The following is a 22151-nucleotide window of genomic DNA, read 5'->3' on the forward strand; positions in this document are numbered from 1 at the left end:
AAAAAAAAAAAAAAGAAGATTTAATTTAATAATATAAATTAAGATAAATTAAAGCCTATTATTGAATAATATATATATATTTACCAAAATGTTCATTTTATATATGAATTTTAAATATTATAACCAAAAGTGTTGTTGTAGACCATAATTCGCTGATATCTTGTAAATAAAGCAAAATATATTTTTTTGATGTCACCTGTAGTAGACACACAATAGTATGTCAAAGACTGTTACCTTAAAACTAGGGAGAATATAATAAATATGAATAATATCAACAATGTTTGGTAGAGAAAGCCTTTAACAAAGACCTATTGGACCAGTTGTCACAAACAACGTTAATTATGTTATATCATGTGACAGCTAATCTCTAGCGTCTTTGCTTTACTCACCCCTTGCTCGATCAAAAGGCAAATCGATAGCCTTTTGTCAATTGCCATTCTATTATGTATATATATATATAGTTTTTTATAACTTCTTAAGGTATATTAAAATATAAAATTATGTTGAAATACCAGGCTATAATTCAATATACAGTTAAAATTATTTGTTCAGTTGGGATATATTGTTCATATGTGCATAAATCAGTGTCAAATATCTAATAGTACAATTTTTAGTAATTACATCAGTTATCGTTTAAAAGTCATTATCATGAGAAAATTATTCATATAAATCAGAACATTTTTCTTAGGACTACCCCTTCAGTTTTTATCAAGTTGTTAGCTTTTTTTTTTAAAATTTCTACGCATAAATTAAAACAACTGATCCGTTTATAAATGCGCATGCTTAATAATCACTTCAATTTATTTAAATAATTATACGAAAAATCCTAAAAACTTTTAACAACTAGAATTTATTTATATTTAATTTTAAATTTATATGTAAAATAATAAGAAATTATTTAACCAAAAAAAAAATGGTTTCCGTTACTGAAATCAAAACGGTTTGACTTCATGCAAAACATTAGGTGTTGTTTTAAATTTAGCCAAAGTTCATAAACAACATAATAAATCTCGTTTAATTATTTTAAAAATATAGTTTCCATTATAAAATAAATGTTTAGATTCATCATTAACTAACTGAAAAAAAAATACGAGTAATTGTTCATTAAAGTTTGAGGCCATATAGCAATTTATAAAAACTCAGAGTACTATTTACCTGATAATTTAACATCAAAAAAATAAAAAATATCTTAAGTTTAACAGAAGAAATATGCTTATGAATTAGAACCTAAAAAAAGTAACAGTTGTGAAGCTGGGGCTCCAGGGTGAAGCCCTGGAGACAATGCTTCCGGGTGTGTAATACTCCGTTGGCTGTGGTTCACGAAACTTCTTGTAATCTTGTATCTTCTTGCGTTCTTAAATTGTTGTTTTTTTGTGTAATTAGTTGTGGTATTCGTTTTAATTGATAGTGGTGATATTCATAGTATATATTATAATTGCCTCCTACGGCTTATTCTGTTGTTCTCGAAGTTCGTTACCACTACAAGATTTTTGCTTTTATTTACATTTCATAGGGTAAATTTATATGTTAATGTTAGGTTACAAAGTTAGACTTATTTTTAAATTTTTTATGTGTTTAAATTTATTTTACAATCAAAACTAATTTAAGTTAACCTCCTAATTTATAGAATAAAAACGTTGCTAAAAATTCTACAAATGTACAATTTGCTATCTCACTTTTAACTAGACAATGCATAACAACTTATATAAAAATTGTGATAACGGCACTATTTTATAGTTATTATACAATATAAAAATATTCATGTATTTAAATAATACTTATTATATCTAGTCTACTAGTCCAACTGTACAGAACGTAAAAATCAGATTCGGGTTTCTATACGCGGAATAAAAAATAAGCAATTAGTCTATGACAAAAAGTTGTAAATTGATGTAGCTAATCTTGCGCTTAGTAGTCAATGACAGTTAGATTAAATATATATTATCTAGTAATATGTTATTACGTTATAATTTAATGTGTACTGAAATAATAAAAATGAAAGTTATTAGACAGTTTGCCGTGAAAACGGCAGTTTTGTTTAAAGTTGTTAAGTGGATCATCATTAATGTGTCTGGGTACCGACCTTTTTTCAGGGGTCGAATATAGGCAATTTTGCGGTTTTTACATGTTACGCAGTGTCGTTGTGTGAGAAATAAATGATTATTAGTGTGAGTGTCCATTATTGGGAGTATTTTCGTCGTGTTATAGTCGATAACAAAACCGGTTGTGTACCTGCCTTACTTTTTGATGCAATACGATTATGTTGATAACGACACACGTTTATTTTATGTAGTATAAAAACTATAGTTTAGCACCAGCCTCACTGTAAATACTAATAGACGTGTCATGATTTCACAAATTTTAATTGATTATAAAAATAATTAAACTATTTATTTTCGACGATTAAGAAAAACTAAATATTTACAGAAAACAAGTTAAATCATATGAGATCCACATCGATTATTTTGAAGTTATAAAACTATAAAAAAACTAATTTTAATTATAAGAATTCAATTTACAAAATTACATTATTTACACACTAAAATATTTAAGTTTTATAAGCCTGTTCTTATGGGAAGTCCTTTATCATTCACTTATCCATTTTCAATAGCAAACTTAGTTTCTTCTTTCCCCGCTAATTCTATCGAATCCCATGCAGTTTTTTCAGTTTGCTTAGCAATATAATCATGATATTTTTGATACGTCTTATTACTCATACATGGCATATTTAGTACAGCAGAAAAGAGTTCTAAATTTGTAAACCCCTGACCAATATTCAAAGTAGCAGTAACAACTACAATATTTATACTAAGAGAATCATTTAATTTGGGATATTCTGAATAAATAATTTCTTTTTTTTTTGCAAAAATTATATTCAAAGTGAAATTCTGAAAAAAAACCACTTTGAGCTACAGTTTTAAATACAAGATTTGAAAAATTACAAGCAAATAACTCGTGTTTAATTGATTTCAAACTATTAAAAAATATTCAATATTTATTATTCTACGACTGTTTAAATTATACCTAAAATAGTTAAGTATGTGTATTAATTTCATTGTAAAATAATACTATAAAAAATAAACCAACTCTTTTTGAATAATTGGTTAACTTCTGAAGAAATTTTTTTACAAGTATCAAGAGTTTATGCACTGGGTGACAATGGTAAAAAATCATAAAAACTATCATCTCCAATTTTTCTAAAGAAAAAAAAAATGTTTGTTTCTAATAAATTATATTTATAATTCAGATATGTTTTCAGAATTCTTATCGCATCTGAGTTTCGTCATACTGATGGAACAAAAACGGGTTGTTTTTGACTAAAAAGCGGTCGGTACCCAAACGCCTTAACATTATTATTTTCTATAAACTTTTATAAAATTGTTCTATTTTGTATTATCAGTATGTAATTAACATCTGCTACCATAGTTTCGAATGTTTTTAATTCAAAACAAATACTTTCATTACTTTAAAGTGTTTTTATATAATAGATTTGAAACTGAATACCATAAATCTTAAAAGGATAAAAAATACAATGAGCTTAAAAAGAAGTAACAGTTGTTCTGACATAACTGGTAATGCGACATTACAGTGCTTGGCTAGTGGCACTAACTATCCTATTGGAGAGACTGAGGTAGATTTTTTCTTTAGGAAATAAAATCAATTTAAGTGTTAAGATGAACTTATTAAAAATACATATATTTTTATATGAAAATAATATCTATATTAACTTTAAGCCATCTTAACTTTGTTTTATATTTTACAATATACTTCATTTTTCTTTAAAATGGTTAAATTGATATATTATGACTCTTCAGTTTGTTATTGGACGTTCTCCTGCCTGTTCACTTGTAATTGAAGAAAAATCTATTTCAAGACAACATTGTTTTATAAATAAATCCAATGGCCAATATTTTATTTCTCACAATGTAAGACTTAAAATTTTTATTGCATGTTTATATTAATTTAGCTATCAAAGAGAGTAATTAATTCTAAGTTGATCAACAATATCTGTACTACAGGGAACAGATAATGAAACTTATGTAAATTGTGTGCAAATTTCTAATGACCAAAATGATTTACAAGTTTTAAATCATGGAGATGTCATTTCCTTTGTAGATGGGAATGGAAATATTAATTATCTGTACAGATTTATTTCACAAACATGTACAAATAAAAAATTGAAGTAAGATTATTCTTAAGACATCATGTGTGTAAGTAATTTGTAGAATATGGATAAACAATACACTAATATAATCAAATATATTATTCATTTTATTAAACGCCATCAAATAAATTGATTAATATAAACACTATGTATAAATTAAAAATATCTGAAAAATATTATTTTAATTCATTCTTTTAATACATGTCAGTTATTTTTATTATAAACTTTCTAATCGGTTAATATGATAACTACAAAGAGTATGAACAATATTTGTTTATAAAACTTTAAATATAGATTTTGCATTGACTCGGCACCGCCCGTAGCTCGAGGCTGGCGCTCACCCGTGTCTCTCGCAATATTAGCCGTCCAGCTATTAATATGACAATCGGTTGTCTCCCCGCCCTCGACACCGAGATAAGGTCGCCTCCGACGAATATGGATAACTGATATTGCGTTCTGTTTCGGTTCCAACGTTGACCTTAACTGGTTTGCCTTTTTCTTGTGTGCTGTTTGTGTTTCCGTGTTTTTTTTTTGGATTGCGGCGAGTGTGCTCATTACCGATATTACCGACGACAAAAGGGTAGTTACCCATTGTTACATTCGTATAACAGTGTTCGAATTTAGGAAAATATCTAATATTATAAGAATCAAATATTGTCTTCCGACGTTGTTTCTTTGTTTTTACTGTTGTGCTTGTGTAAATATATATATACACATAGACATAAATATATAATATATATATATACCTCGAGTGCCGTACCATTTGGATACGCGTTAACTGGCTGACCGAAGAGGAATCTCAACCGGCCGAGAGAAGTTAAGGTAAGAGGCTTTGAGCCGATTCAGTTTTATTTCTAATTATATTAGATTTTAGTTTTAACGATGAAGTCTCCTTTACAAATTTGATAGTTCATATAGTTATTTGAACGGATTTCACTGGTGACAGCAGTGAATTTTTACCTGGGTTATTCACAGTTACACGTTAGAGGGATTAGATTGTTAGCCTGGTCCCTGGGAAAATTTTCTTTTATAAAAATAAAGTCAGAGCAGTTTATCTAATATAATCCGCAGCAAGTATTGTCGTCTAAGGCCCGTTTCACACTAGCACGTATATTCTTGTACGCGCAGCGTTTTTTTTTTGTTTTGTTTCACACTATACCGCGTTTTTGCTATAGCGATTTCTATTTATTTTCAAAATGAATGTGCATCAGATAAGATGTGTGTTGGCTTTTGTGGCCTACAGGCACATTTTAAAAAAGAATACTTCAAAAATAAAAAAAAATAGGCGATTTTGGGTTCACCCGATGCTGGTTCAAAGACCTCTTAATGGTGCTTTTGCAACCCTTTTTTCTGAATTAAGAGACAACGAAGAGAAATGTTTTGATTATTTCAGAATGTCGTTAAAATCTTTTGATGAACTATTTTCAAAGTTAGAAAAGGGGCTAACCGTAAATAGTAACTTTCGCGTACCTATTTCTCCGATAGAAAGGTGTGCATAACATTAAGGTAAGTAATAAATATTACTTAAAATAAATTATTTAAGGAGCTAATTTTATAATAACTACATAATAATTATCAATAAAATGACGTGGAATTGATGTTTTTTCTATAGGAAAATATTAAGGGTTTAATAAAAGTAATTTTTTTTACTTAAAAAAAATTAATTAAATTGACAATTCACATTTTGAAATTTTTATTATTAAAACACGATATATGGCGAGTAAAATCTAACAGTATTTGTAATTACTCAGAAATCATACTAATGTTTTTTAAATAAATACTGACTTAATATTTTAATTAGCTCATATTTATAGATACTTAGCATCGGGTAATTCATTCACAGACCTTCATTACTCCTATAGAATGGGAATATCTACTATTAGTAAAATAGTAGAAGATGTATGCAGCGAATTATGGGGACTTAAATCTTAAATTATGCCTTTGCCGGATCAGAAAAAATGTAAAGAAATTGCTTTGGGTATTGAAAACGATGCTAACTTTGTAAATTGCATCGGCGCTTTGGACGGAAAACATATTCGCTTAATCAAACCAATCCAGAGTGGATCAGATTTTTATAATTACAAACATTACTATTCAATAGTTCTTATGGCTATTTGTGATGCAAATTATTGTTTTACTTTTATTGATGTGGGAGCTCAAGGAAAGTTTTGTGATTCAACAGTCTTTAAAAAAACAAAATTTTACAAAAAACTAGAAGATAAAGAACTTTTTGTACCACCACCGAAACCCTTACCTTGCCAATCAAATCCATTACCGTTTGTAATAGTTGCTGATGAGGCTTTTGGTGTATCTCAAAGCATACTTAGACCATATGCACGAAGCAATTTGAATTACAAAAAAAAAGTATTCAACTATCGCTTGTCTCGAGCAAGAAGATATATAGAATCAACTTTTGGAATACTTTCTAACAAATGGCGAATTTTCCATAGATCGATGAACACAAGCGTAGAACTTTCTATAAAAATTGTTAAAGCCTGTTGTATATTGCATAATTTTGTCAGGAACAGAGATGGATTTAGATTTGAAGACACATTAAGTATTAATGGTTTTGAAAGTCTTAATGACTCAATTGATGTTTATAATAGATCAGGTAATATATTAAGGGACCAGTTTGCCAATTACTTTATAAGCGAAGCTGGTAAAGTAGAATGGCAAGATAGAATGATTCATTAATTCGATATAAGTATGTGCTCAATAAGTTTATGTTAAATGTCTTCTTAGTACTACTAGTAATGGTCTTTGATTTTTATTCTTTTGGTAAAAAGTTTTTGCCACAAGAATTATTTTTACTAAAAAATAACATTTTTGTATAATTAACATTTATTAAAATTGTTCTTAGTATAAACATACAAATAAAAAATTTTAAAAGTAATATTTTATACATTTTTATGCTATTCATTGTTGGGGAACCTTCCATTTTTCATATGTTTAACACTGGAAACGAACAAAATAACTAACAAAATAAAAATTATAAAAAATAACAAGAATAACGAAAATAACTTTTCATTGATTAATGCCCTTTTTTATTTATTCAGCATTTAACTTATAAGTTAAAAATCAAATAAAAAATTTGATAAATAAAAACAATAATTTTTTTAAACACAATTGTGTTTAATTTATTTCATTTGTTGATTGGTGGCTTGATTGAGGTGGCTATTGGCCTCCTTCTGCTGGAGTTCCTAACGACTGGTAACTTTGATAGCTATTTACTTCAGGAGGAGTAGAAGAAGACGTAGAGAGAATAGATGACGTGTTATGATTCCATGGACCATAGTTAACTGGATATTGTTGAGAAAAAAAGTCGTAAGGTTCTTTGTATGGAGCTCTTACATTACTTGTATTTTTTATTGTCATCATAAGGCTNATGTATTTTTAATTGTCATCATAAGGCTTAAGACTTGACTTCTAAATAATAGTTTTTGGTCATTATTAAATAACAACACATTGTGCTACTTCTCTAAAGGTTGCTGCTCTAATATCCCTGTCCTTATATCTTTCATCCCTTGAATTCCATAAATTTGGCCTTAATTGAACTTCATTTATTAAAATTTCAGTGTCTATAATGAGAGTCATTTTTCGAGAACTTGCTAGGGATAGAAGTCATGACAAAATGACGAAAAAANGTAGAAGTCATGGCAAAATGACAAAAAAATACAAGACGTGTACATCGTACGCATCAGTGTGACACATGTTCATTCATATCAATGTTTGGTCAGCGCGCATATCATACGCGCTAGTTTGAAACGGGCCTAAAAGTGTTGGTTACAGTTTGTTATAAAGACCTTATTGATATGGACAAGAAGTGAATTTCCGGCCGATAGTTACAGTCTTTTGGTAGATAAAAATAGTATATTTTCGTCTGACCTTGTCAAAGCGGCCGATTCCCAGGTAACCGTTATTATTATTGTTCACTCGCTGCCATATCATATACGCCAGCCCCGTACCATCTTATCGCGGTACTTCATTACAACAAAAGCAATAATAATAACGCTTGTTTTCTACTGCAGTAGCAAATTTGACCGTAAACGGAGATATTGTTTATCTCCGCTATTAACGTAAAATACATTTGATTATTAAGGTTTGTAAATAAACATATAATATTCACGGTCAATATGTCGGGGAAATCATTAGCACAAATGTGAATTGCGCTGAATTACGTCGCGAATGCGCTTTCAGACGGCTACCATGCTACGCGACGAAACCCAACATGCTAATTGTGCTAGAGGAAAACATACGTAGCGAAGGGAGGAATCCAGCTACCGAAATTTTACCGCCCCGTACGCCGGTCGATAGCGAAATTCCGGTCCGCGAACCCGAAGTGAGGGTTTTAGACAACTCCACGGACCGTGTCAGCGAACTATCAGCGGCCCGGCGTAGCACCTTTACCGGAGGACACATCCGGTGAACCTCGCGCTACGCACATCAGACGACGAATCCGATGTCGAACGACCGGGGGAAATTACGCGCGCGAGCGGTCAACTAGGCGCGCCGTACGTCGAGGACGTGTACGTTGCCCGCTCGATAGCGCACGCGGCAGAACAAGTCTGGGCGATCCGACAGAACATTGGCGACATTTCGAATAACGCGCGGATCTATAACTGAACTAGAAAGGTCGCTGTCGCGTATGTCAATGGAACAGCGACAGATTTCAAACATGTTGGAGCGAATCAGTCAAAATATGCTGCCGTCCCCACATGTTGCTGCACAACCGACTATTCGTCAAGCTAACGTAGAGCGAAATGATAGTCGACGAACGGACGCGCATCGCGTTACATTCGGTGCATCGGGAGCGACGGACCCGACGCGACACTACACGAGCGCCTCGCGGACGTCGAAGCGCAAGAAGCCCGCAACATGAGGAGACGGTCGTACGGACAAGCGTCGCTACCACGGATGTGTAGTACGGGTTGGCAAGACGAACATTATACGCGCACTCATACATATGAGAACGAGTCGACCGATTTTTCGTTTACGCGCCAACCACGGGAGGGGCAATTCAACACAACCGACGGTCGTCGGTCTTTCAATGATTTGTTGCCTAATGTAATGAATCAAAATAGAAGTTTCGAAATCATTCGAGAAACTTCTAGAATAATCTTTACACAAATAATTATCAATTTTAAATACTTTTTTTGACCGACTATTATTTTATTACTTTTTAGCAAATACATCGTTCATTTGGAGCGATGTTTACATTAATGTCCATCTTTTTAATTACCATAAGCGTATCTGTGGCGCCGAACAGACGGCAAGATTAAATAGTCACCAGTGGTGGACATACTTTAGTATGTCGAAGACCGTTACCTTAAAACTAGAGAAAATGATTTAAAGGAAAAAAAAAATAAGATACACGTGAATATTGAAGATATTCACGCAATAAAAAGATTTTTGTTGATTAAGAAAATTAATGGGACTTTATTAAACTAATACAATTAAGTTAATAGTGGACATAACCCGAAGGCAAAAACCACTCTGCAAAGAAAGGGACAAAAGAGAAAAAGAAAAAAAAAAATTATTAAGACAAAAAAAAATTAACCTATAACTTTTAAATATCACATGAAGTGTCTTCCGCGTCGGAACAAGTCCGTGTACTCCGGACGCGGCGGATAATTTTTGTAATCTGGCCGGCCGGACCGTACTTGGGCATTGCGGGAATAATATATATATATATATATATATATATATTAAATATACATGACACACCACTGACCAATAACCTTATAAACAGCAATGCTAAAATTATTTATAGCTCATAAAAAATAAATTTATAAAAGAAAAAGAGGCTCAATACATTATATTAAATAAATAAAAGAAAAAACAAGAATACGATACCCAGTCCCGGATGGGACTCATCCTAAGATGGGGATCTCGGCCCCGGAAATGGCCGACGCCTTGCTGAATTAGTACATTATTTTTATAACACGAACACGAGAAAAAAAACTATAATTGGCTGCACGCACACAGCAAAACATACCACGACGGTGGTTCAAAGGGAAGAGAGCACGAAAAAAAATTCCTACACACCGGGCGTGACACAACGACGACGAACCCGTTTGGAAGAGGGTATCGGCTTAACGATTTACAAAATATACAACAGATAAAATTATGAACAATATTAGAATTATACAGGTATGGACAGTGGTGGCCAGTGTATGTGTCATATAGGGAACGATTGTTAAACTGATAAAGAATATTGTGTGTATAGCGTTCACCTTGACAGCAACAGTACAGTTTTCTGATTACACGGCCGGATATAACGTACGCGCGCCCATTAGCAAAGCAAAACAGTAATCTATCAATATCATAAAATTCACATTTTGTCACGTTACAATTTATTTAAATTAACTTAAAATATCGACGTCAACAAGGAGCATCACAATTCACCATCTATCTACGAATCCATTTGGACATCAAGGTAAGTGTAGTCTTAAGACATGCACTATATTCATGTAATATTAAGAAATAGGACAGAGTGGGTAAGATGTAGGATTAAGATGATATGAATGAATCTAACACAATCCAAATAACTTATAATCCCTTTCCTACTATCTCTATCTATCTTATCGCTCCCCTTATTTTATTTTTTATTACCTTACCACGACCTACTCACCATACGCGCCTGCTTACCTGAATATTACGGGAGAAACGCTGAGGACCCACGGGAGTTTCTAGACAGAGCGGAGGATCTACTCTGTCAGGGCGGTATACACTCAACCGCGTGGGTGAACATCGTCGTCCCGTTTCTGAACGACAGGGCAGGCGATTGGTGGCGAGCTATTAAATTAAACAATATGCCTTGGGCGGAATTTAGGTCCGAATTACTCGAGGAGTTCGACAATATTGATATCCGGACGGCGCTCGAGACGGACTTAAAAACGACGCGACAGGGCCCCCGACAAACGTTAACCGAGTTTATTATTCATAAATAACGTTTGGCGGCCGCGCGAGTACGTTGTGGTTTACCGGAGCAACAACTTGTGCGACAGTTAACGGGGCGTTTACGGGACGATTACCGCGCTATGATACGGTTAATGCACCCACAGCACTTATCGGAATGGAGGGGACGCCCCGGTGAATTCGGATGTAATCAGGGTATCGGAGTTCGAACACGCTGCCGACACGAACGACCAAAGCGCGAGTCAGGTGTTCGAAATTTTTTCGGGCACGGTGGGGGAGGGGGTATCAGTCGATCCGGCAAGTCCACTAATGGCAGTTAACACTGTCTGTGGGCAAACCGACGTCGCGGTTAAAAACCAGCTGCCCCCCGTTCGAACCGTAAACCACCCGAGTAATGGCCAACGAAAATGCCCGCCTAGAATTACTACTCCAGCGGTCGAGTTATAATTCGAAACTGGCTTCGTCACAGCCCTACTCGACTCACAGGCGCATAAATCGTATGTAAAACCGGTAATTGCTNAGGCGCATAAATCGTATGTAAAAACGGTAATTGCTCATAAATACGGAACTGTTTCTAGAGGACACACTGACGCGGTTAAACTAGTGGACGGACAAATCGCCACGACGAACGGTACCGCTACGTTTACCGCCAAAATCGCGGATTTAGAAGTGCATTTTTCAGCGGTTATTTTAGACGACCTGTATTGCGACGTATTACTTGGCCATGATTTTCTGATTGATCAGAAAGTCGCCTGGGACTACTCAGCAGGAACAATACACTTAGGCACTAAGAAACGTACAACCGCTTGTTGGAAATCAGGCGCACGACACGCGATCCGCAAACCACATCTGACGCAGTTAGATATAACCGGCGACGTTATTAACACAGACGATGTGGAATTACGCAGCGGTTTTTAACGACACGGTGGGTCGCACAAAATTGATCGAACACGACATTCTATTGAAAGACCCGCTCCTATCGCACTAAAACCGTACCCCTACCCCCTACATAAGCAGGAGGTCATTGACGATACAGTAAACGACATGGAGGCGCAAGAGCTAATAGAACCGAGTGTATCGCCGTGGTCAGCACCGATCGTGCTGGCCAAGAAGAAGAACGGGACTTTTCGTTTATGTATAGATTATCGACTTAAAGTCGAGTTATTGGCAATGCTCTTTAAATCAAAAAGCTCGTAAGTTTACGGCATTTAGAACGAGAAGGGGCTTGTTTCAATTTCGTGTACTACCGTTTGGACTCAAAAATTCACCTATGACTTTTGTAAGACTTATGAATTAAGTACTTGAAGGATATCTAGATGATTTTGTCCAAGTTTACTTGGACGATATAATTATTTATTCAAGTAGTTTAGAAAAGCATTTAGAACATTTAGGCAAAGTTCTAGAACGATTAGAGTGACACGGGCTGACATGTCACTACGCCGAAACAATAGCGCCGCTGAAAAATCTACTAAGAAGGGGTACGAAATGGTTGTGGACGGAAGACCATCAAAGGGCTTTAGAACAGGTAAAAAAGGCCCTGTGTGAGTCCCCACGTCTGAGTCCTCCTGACTACGCCAAAACTTTCTGCCTTCAAACCGATGCGAGTGAAATGGGCGTGGGAGCAATACTCTTTCAACGCGGAGATGAACCGGGAGAGAGAAGAATCATATCCTACGCCAGTAAGAAACTTTCAGATATAATACCAATAAAGATTTGATGCACATGCTTTTAGTATCAAGTGATCCAATGAAATTATTTAAAAAAAAAAGTATAAATTAATTTTCTATTGATGTGCGAAATTTATTTGTCAATTCCGAATCGAACGTTGAAGATTAAATAAATAACCTAAACAATTCAATATTAGAAATTGAAATAAATGAAAGCTAATTGTAAATAAAAAATGTACGAATTGATTTAATCTTATTAGCCTTATGCACAGTTATTTTTGTCCGCCGCAAAAAAAATTATATTTTTGAAATCTAGACTAGTTGCTCTATAATACCTATGCATTGTGTTGTATTTATATATGGAACAATCTTTTTGTTCTAACTTATAGTTATAGTAGTTCAATAATAACGCAAAATGTAGTTAATAAAGATATAATCAATCAAAATAAAACATATAAAATATTGATACACTTAAAAACGTATAATTAAATAATACACCAAAATAAAAACTTAATGTCACAAACGTACCAAACGGAAAGAGATTACCTTCGGTACTCCCGAGGTCTTCTCTCTCTCACCTCTTCAATTCATTCTATTTCATCTTATATACTAACATATTTTCTTTTTCTTTTTATAAAATTCATATAGTAATCATTTTCGAAAATGTTTATAAATATTTACTTCCTGATAGTAACAATAATTTGGGAATTACAATTAATCTAAAAATTACAAAAGTGTTCTACTTCTAGGCTTACAAATAATAGACTATATTATATTTTTGTAATAATAGATCAAGAAATTCATAGTTAAACCAAACATTACAAAAATGCTTTGTTTTCAGTTTTACAAAATAATGACCTATATTACAATTGATACTTGGGTAAAATAGGGTAATTTTTAGTATTGTGCTTTTTAGTTTCAAAAACGCCTCAAAAAATGCTCTATTTTATTGAAACGATCATTTCTTAGTCAAAACAAATTTTTTTTAACTTGTTAGAAAACTTTACAACGAAAGACCTTCTTTATGTTGGAATAACCGTCATTTAACCATATCTATACTTCAAACCGCTATAAATAACGACCGGATTAACATGTGACCTTGAAATTTTATATTTTGTCTACGCAATATACTAGAATTGAGTTTTCATAATTATTTTAACATTATGAGTACATTTTAAAATGAGACTTATGAGCGCCTAAAATTCGATTTCAGACCACTGTGCGATCGCGAGCGTACTCTACAATCGGGGGATGAGGGACGGCCGCGCGGCTACCCTCCGTGAAACCCGAAGGGCCCTCGCTACCATGCCGGTGGTCCCGCTATCTGTGCCGGGGGAGGGTGGTGCCTCCTCTCCGCAGCGCCCTGTTACCGCTGGCGCAGTGGTGCAGCGACCGGCGGGCCGACGATCGTCCCGCTCCGACACCGTACACACGGGACGGAGCGGCCGACGTGGCGAGCACGTCTTCCGGGGCGGGCTCGGGCAGCCGACCGCCACCGGCCCACCCGGGCTACAGGAAGCTCACTCCCTCCGACGTATGTCGAAGAGAGCGCATCAACAGGGCTTTCAAGGAGAGGAAAGACCGGGAGAGAGAAGCGGCCAACCGTCCACCAGCTACACCGGCGCCTCCAATGCCCGCGCCAAGGACCCGTCCACCATCACTGTCGGAGATCGTGCGACACTCCTCCACAGCAATAAGCACCACAGCTGGACCGGCCCCCATGGAAGTCGAGGATGCCGTGGACGATTTGGGACGCGCCATGGACGGGTTCCTTGCAGGCTCTCCTTCTCCTCCCCGTTTCCATCGTGAAACCCCTCGTCCCGAGTAGTCGGGCGAGGAGTTTCCTTCTTTTTTTTTCCCCTTCGGTCCTGACGTCATCCATAGGTTACGGATGGCCGGACCGAATAGTCCATTACTTCTTGCCAACGAGACTGAAGGTTTCAGTCTAATATGGTAAGTGTTGAACGCAATATCAATGACCACACACACAAGGAACATGGCGGTAAGTCAACAATTGTTTATTACTTATAACTATTGTGTATGATGCGACAATTTGTCTACAAATATCGTTTCCGACGTTGACCTTAACTGGTTTGCCTTTTTCTTGTTTTTTTTTTTATTGCGGCGAGTGTGCTCATTACCGATATTACCGACGACAAAAGGGTAGTTACCCATTGTTACATACGTATAACAGTGTTCGAATTAAGGAAAATATCTAATATTATAAGAATCAACTATTGTCTTCCGACGTTGTTTCTTTGTTTTTACTGTTGTGTTTGTGTAAATATATATATACACATAGACATAAATATATAATATATATATATACCTCGAGTGCCGTACCATTTGGATACGCGTTAACATTTAATGAATAATATTGTTAAAAAATGAAAAAAATTATTCCTTTTTAAATTTCAACTTTTAAACTATGATTTGCTCATAAAAAATATTTTAAAAAACTTGCATTCATGGTAAAATGCTTTTTTGCCAAATTCAGAATTATACTTAAAATATTTCATTCATATATACACTATTCTTTTAAAATTACTCTGCTTTTTGTGTTAAATTTTTATAAAGTTAGAATTTTTAATTAATTGTATTTATTTTTCAGACGAAATAATGAAGTATATGGTGAAGAAAATGAATCTAGTGATAGTCAATCTGANAAGTATACGGTGAAGAAAATGAATCTAGTGATAGTCAATCTGATGTTGACAATATTGTAAGTTTTAATTCTGTGGATGATCTTTTTTTTTACAATTCATTTCTTTATATGAATACAAAAATTATATATTTATTTTTAATTTTTACTTATGATACGACCCTATTTGGGTACATATCTCATATGCCTATTAACAGTAACCCAACATTTTAATTAGTACATATCACATTAGAAAAAACTAATTAAAGTATAATGGATTCAAATAATAATGTTTATTAATAATAAAATAAAATAAAATAATAATCTATGGATTCAAGATATGTTGAGAATGTCCATCAGGGAGATGACAATGTGCTATAAACATCATGAGAATTATAATTTTTTAAATCACAATTAAATAATAATAATAATAAATAATATTAATTAGATGTTAAACATCCATATGGTAGGTCTCAACTGCTTGTTGTACTACATTTTCACAAACAGTTTTCTGTAAGGATGTGTTTATTAACATTATCATCGGGTCCCTGTGTATATCTATCTGTAATAAGCATGAATGCTGACCAAGTTGTTAAATGTTATTGACTAAACCAAGATTTGTGCACAAAATGTGACCGTATCACTTATTTAAATCCAATTTTTTAATTATTAGTTGATTTATTTTAGCTGGAAAGTGAAAAAGCATCAATAAAGCGTTTTCTAAATGCTAAATTTGATAAATTTAATGAAATAATTAATCAAGCATCAAAAAAAGTTGAGAAATTGAAAAAAACAGTTCTAAAAGTAAATATATTTTAAGTAAAAATAACTTAACCACTGGTTAATACATATTGTATTATTTTCACACAATAATACATTTTTTAATTAACATTTACTATAATTAAAAATATATATATATAGATTGTATTAGTTTTTAAATTAGTTCTAAAATCATGTTTTATAAACCTATATTTTTGTATTAAATCATATTAAAAAAATTTTTTCCGCAGCATAAACTCGCAAATAATGAATTAACAAGAAAGAATTTAGATTACGAAAATACTTTAAAAATACAACAAGGTGATTGTATAAGTATATATATTGTTATTAACTTACTTTATTTAATTTTACACCTGTTTAAGCAAAGTCGCAAGATATTCTTAGTATATAACATGAAATATACTGTGTCTTAATCTGGACTTATTTATCTGTATAAAATATATAAGTGAATAACCTATGAACTCCATTTATTTATTTTTTGGATGGAGTTCACGTAATGGGGTTTAAATTAATTTTGGGCTTATATATTACTATTGTATTAAATTAAACATTAGAAACATTGGTAACAATATCATGTCCATATGGTCATTGATTATTAAGTAATTATCAAAAGCAGTCACATATAAACATACATTTTTGTTTATAAAACATTACATTTTTTATATTATAACAATTATAATTCAAATCTCTAAGAAAAATATAATTTATAATGCATTGTCATGTGTGGTCTTAATTCATTTTTATAAATATTTTAGAAACATCTTCATCACGTTTTAAAAATAAATAAATCCTATTCCTTTTATTAAATATTTTGATAAGAAAAAATATTAATTAAAAAATAAAACACCTATGGATTTAAGACATTTTTGAAAAAATTAATTTATCTTATTTTTCCTAAACTTTCAATTGCATTAAGGCTAACATTAAATTACATTAAAAAGAGGTATTTATCAAATTATTATCATCTGTAATTCTATTTTCTAGATAAAAGTTTTAAGTTAAACTTTGTTAAGTCATTTAATAGCTTCAACATACTTTAATTATTATCTTTTTTTTTTTGAGAAGTTAATTTTTTTGTTTGAATTATTTTTCTAGATCAAATATCAAAAATTGAAGAAACGATCAAAGAAAAGGTTTATAGTGTTCTAGAAAGTGATTTTCAATGTTCAATTTGTAATGAATTAATGGTTAAGGTATTATTTTTACATTTAAATCCATTAATAGTGTGAATATAACACGTCATCATGTTAAAAGTTCTTAGCATATTATGTTACTTTGGTTAAAAAATGCATTATGGAATACTTTTTAATCAATTTTAAGAGTGTTAAATATTATAAAGTGATAGTAGAGATCTGAAAATTTTTTGAACTTTCTAATCCTAGAACTGTAAATAAAATTTCTGAAAAGTAAAGCTAAAATATTTTAACTAAAAAAATCATTTCTGATGAAAATTTATTTTTTATTAGTTGAAAAAGTAAACAAATGTGTTTAAAAATCTATTATAAAATTCATAAAGTAAAATCTAGTAAAGTCATTTAAAATGCTTTTCTTTAGGTAAATGTACATATTTTTATTTTGAACTAACAATTAATATGATTGCTAAACATATGAAGACACAAATTTTCAATTTAAAATTAAATTTGCTTAATCTTCTAAGATAAAATAAGGTTTTACAATTACTTCATTTACTTACATTTACATTACTTTACCATGATGTGTCACATTTTAAAGTAAATTTGTTTGTTTATGAAAATAAAATGCAATTTAGGTAAAATGAAAAATATTACTATGTCATTGTCTATATATTATTATTTTATAATTTAGTAACTTTTTTTATCCAAAATTTAAATAAGTTTTTAAATTTTGTTTTTGATAAATTAGCTTCTAAGAGACTGAAAAAAAAATCACATACTTCATAATTATACCAACAAAATTATTTTATTTTAGAACTTGGGTTTGAAGTTTAAATAAAACATATTTTATCTCAAAATTGTAGTAATACAAAAATAAACAAAAATGTTGTTTGGGGTATTTTATTTGACCAATGTTGGATATTTGGGGATTTGGTCAATTCAGGAGCAACGAGGTTCTATCGGGGTTGTAGAGTCCGAGGGTTTAGAATAGTAAAGACAAGTAGATATAAAAAGATTTTTATTAAGTTCCTCTCATAGAGGTATTAAAAATGACCTAACTGGTAAGTACCTGAAATAATACACTGAGGCAACGAAGAGGCGATGGCCAGCTCACGAATACCATGTAATGTGATTATGTACAAGGTACGAACTAGTCAGTAACAATTAATAAAATTTGAATATAAATATGTGACCTGTTGCTTTATCATTCTTTACTCAGATTATTAATTTTAAATAATTGGGTTAATATAAATTTACTTACTTCTTTTATATATCTTACGTTCAGATTTATATTTTTCCTTTTTAATAAATAAATAAAGTATTGACGCAAAAATAATTGTACTTGATATNGTAAAGTATTGACACAAAAATAATTGTACTTGATAACGCTTTAAAATATACCGACGAAAACACGGGGTTACGGCTAGTTTGTTCAAAATAAATCAGTTAAAAGAATTCTGAATTCCTTATTGAATCCAGATCTTCAAAAAGAAGAGAGAACTGAAGAAGGTCTATTAGAAAATCAGCGCCTTTTTATATTATTTTTAATTACCCCCATCATGGGTTGTTGCCGTCAGCGCTTTTAGTGATTTTCAGTTTATTGTATAAAATTTGAACATAACATGATAATTATTTTAAGAAAAGATTCATAGTATACAATAATCAATTTAACATGTATATACATATGTAATAGCTAGTGTACAAATGTGTATATGTTACGACAGATAAATTAATTATTTGTTTGTATACAATTGGTATTAAATATTGATAAATAGAATATAATTATATTATTAATTAAATATTAAATATTGATAAATGTAAGATGCGTAATGCAGAGCATTGTGCATATTACGACAAAATGTTGGTTCAAAAAAACTTGAATTTTACACATTTATAAATTAGATTAAAAAAATGATTTTGAATATTTCATTATCATTGGGAAATAAATGAAATTTAGTCATAAATTGTGAAAATGAATATTTTATATAAAATTTAATTTGTAAATTTGTTTTTTTTTTTTAGGCGTGTACAATTAATTGCAGCCATACATTTTGCGAAATTTGTTTAAATACTTGGTTGAGAGAAAGTAATGAGTGTCCTCTTTGTCGAACTTCAGTTCAAACCAAAACCCTATGCCTATCTATGGATAATTTTATTACTAATATTTGTAATCTTCTTGGGAACGCAATACAAGAACATCGGGAAAAAATACAACAAGAAAGTAAGTATATTTGAACATTTATTAACTTATATTTATTGTTATAACTATTTTTAGAATTGGCAGTTTATGTCCCACGAGTACCACAAATGGCTCGGAGAGGTCGTAGAAGAAGAGGTATACGTCGAAATATATAACCTGCACATGTGTCAATGAGAAATAGTGCAAAGAATTCATGAAGTAAATTTATTATTATTATTATGAGTATAATGTTCACCAAATCGTTTCCACTGGCACCAACACCGCCAGCGACGACGTTTCCTCCGAACGGTCCAGCATTACCAACATCAATGTCCACCGCGCGAACAATTTCAATCTACACGGTGCCGACTTCTATTGTTACAATTCAGGATAACTCGGCTACGGAACCTGACGTGTTGTGTACGCGATCCATACATACATATGCGTTGTAAGAAATATTTGAAAAAGTGAACGAATTAATACCGTCTCACATTCCATAACCACAATAGTTGTACAGTAAGGTTGTGTGTTTCTTAACTGTAAAATAAAATAAAGTTTCTTTACAATATAAAATTTATGTTACTGTAAATTAAGCTCTATAATGTCATTAAGTAATAGTGAGGTTTGTTATAAATGTAATCTTGGATTTCCCGAACTTGATTATCCTATCAAATGTGATGGCTGCAAATTGTCTCTACATAACAAGTGTTCTGATTTAGCAGTGAGTGAAATTAAATGTCTAACATTAAAAAATCGTAGTTTGAAATTCTTTTGTGTAGCTTGTAATAATGGTTTTAGTGAACTCCCCGAACTGAAATTAATTATTAACCGTTTATTTACTGAAGTAAACGATCTTAAAACTCAAAAAGACATGTTTATACATCAGAAAATTCTGAAGAGTTCATAATCAACGAAATAAGTGAGCGTAACATGAGAGCGTCAAATTTAATTCTATACAATGTGCCAGAGTCCAAGTCAGATAACATAACTGATAGAATTGTGCAAGACTCTAATTTGGTATGTAATGTTATCAGTTCAATAAGTAGTGGTGAAAATATTATTAAACCTTTAAAAGTTATCCGATTGGGTAACCGTGACCAGAATAATACTCGCCCGATAAAAGCTCTATTTGCTTCACCAACTGAAGCGTTTGATATCTTAAAATCTAAGAAAAAATTGTTATCATTACAACCGCCTTCTATTATTCGAATCAGGTCGGACCGCACGCTGCATCAAAGGATTTATATGAAAAAACTCCGCTGTGAATTGGAGACTCGTAAAAATAATGGCGAATCTGATCTAGTTATTAAATATGTGAAAGGAATACCGAAAATTGTTATACAAAATAACTGTTCAGTGAATCTCCGAAATGATAATTTTTTATAATTAATATTTTTTTTCAAAATGTTCGTGGTCTATTAACAAAGATAATTTTTTTACGAAATGCCTTATTAAATGTGAATTATGATATAGTTTGTTTAAATGAAACATGGTTAAATTATAATATTTTTGATGCGGAACTTGGTTTTAATAATTATAATTTATATAGAGATGATCGTAATTTGTCGTACGGTAAACTGCGTGGTGGTGGTGTGTTAATTGCAATAAATAAAAAAATATGTTGTGAATTATTAAAAGTTCCTCTTGTAACTGGAATCGAACAATTATTTTTAAAATTCACTGTAAATAAAATAAAAATAGTTTTAGGTTGTGTGTATATTCCACCTGATGCAACTATTGAAATGTATTCTAAACAATGTGATGTTATAGAATCTATATTTTTAACTATCCTGATTACCATTTTATTATTACTGGTGATTTTAATTTAAATAGCTACGATTGGTCTATCGACTCAAGTATTCAAGGTAATGTCTCTGGAGATATACTATATAATTCTTTTGTAAATCTTTTAAATTTAAAACAATGTAATTACATTAAAAACTCTTTAGGTCGTACTCTTGATTGTATATTTCTTAGTTCTGATGTAGAACTTACTTCCATTGTTCATTCATCTGAATCCCTTGTTCCAATAATTGATGATTTTCATCCTCCTTTAGAGTTAAATATAAAATTTACTGATCCTTTTTACAAAATTCTTATGAACTTCCACTAGTGTATAATTTCAAAAATTGTGATTTCAATAAAATTTCTCTTTTTCTATCTAACATCGATTTTGAACTTAATCTAGACAATACTTTAACTTTTGAGGCTCAAATAAATAAATTTTATGAAATAATTTATCATACATTCTCTTTATTTATACCCAAATCAAAAATATTTAATAATTTNACATTCTCTTTATTTATACCCAAAACAAAAATATTTAATAATTTATCACCTGTTTGGGCAAGTGCTGAACTTAGAAAACTCATTATTGATAAGAAATGTGCTCATAAAAAATTTAAACTTAGTCATTCTTATCAAGATTATCTTATTGTCTCTTATCTCCGCAAGAAATGCAAAAAATTAATATCTCTCTCCCACACACAATTTATCACAAATTTAGAAAACGGAATCCAAACAAATATTAAACCTTTTTGGAAATATATTAACTCACTGAAAAAAACTAATAATGTAGTACCAGATTGCATTAAATATAAAAACCACTCATCTTCAAACATCTATAAAACAGCTCAATTATTTATCAACTACTTTTCCAGTGTTTATG

The 22151-nt window shown here is 31.7% G+C and overlaps 2 protein-coding genes and 1 long non-coding RNA gene across 3 annotated transcripts; all 3 read left to right on the forward strand.

Annotated features, from left to right (window-relative positions):
• Positions 1-3568: 3568 nt before the first annotated feature.
• On the forward strand, positions 3569-4184 carry LOC126900664 (uncharacterized). Its single transcript, XR_007702894.1, has 3 exons — positions 3569-3631; positions 3816-3926; positions 4020-4184. It is a non-coding gene; the product is annotated as an uncharacterized LOC126900664 (long non-coding RNA).
• A 222-nt stretch (positions 4185-4406) lies between these two features.
• LOC126902185 (E3 ubiquitin-protein ligase RNF8-like) lies at positions 4407-21685 on the forward strand. Its single transcript, XM_050679212.1, has 9 exons — positions 4407-4422; positions 4960-4987; positions 15362-15380; positions 15425-15472; positions 16079-16195; positions 16402-16471; positions 17267-17364; positions 19327-19525; positions 19580-21685. Exons 1-9 carry the CDS (start codon positions 4407-4409, stop codon positions 19657-19659), a joined length of 675 nt encoding a protein of 224 aa, XP_050535169.1. The 3' UTR covers positions 19660-21685.
• LOC126900658 (uncharacterized) lies at positions 5657-6914 on the forward strand. The gene is made up of 2 exons (XM_050676538.1): positions 5657-5671; positions 6009-6914. Exon 2 carries the CDS (start codon positions 6101-6103, stop codon positions 6857-6859), a length of 759 nt encoding a protein of 252 aa, XP_050532495.1. The 5' UTR covers positions 5657-5671; positions 6009-6100; the 3' UTR covers positions 6860-6914.
• Positions 21686-22151: the final 466 nt, after the last annotated feature.

The sequence above is a fragment of the Daktulosphaira vitifoliae genome, unplaced genomic scaffold, assembly GCF_025091365.1.
Source record: "Daktulosphaira vitifoliae isolate Bord-2020 unplaced genomic scaffold, ASM2509136v1 Scaffold_3, whole genome shotgun sequence".
Classification (NCBI taxonomy): Eukaryota; Metazoa; Arthropoda; class Insecta; order Hemiptera; family Phylloxeridae; genus Daktulosphaira; species Daktulosphaira vitifoliae.

What these genes read in the sequence shown, in the direction of transcription:
- LOC126902185 (XM_050679212.1), top strand. An exon ending in AATCTGATGTTGACAATATT is followed by an intron (nt 15,473 to 16,078) that starts GTAAGTTTTAAT and finishes GATTTATTTTAG; the next exon opens with CTGGAAAGTGAAAAAGCATC. An exon ending in TACTTTAAAAATACAACAAG is followed by an intron (nt 16,472 to 17,266) that starts GTGATTGTATAA and finishes TTATTTTTCTAG; the next exon opens with ATCAAATATCAAAAATTGAA.
- LOC126900658 (XM_050676538.1), top strand. Translation starts at nt 6,101, where the DNA reads ATGCCTTTGCCGGATCAGAAAAAATGTAAAGAAATTGCTTTGGGTATT.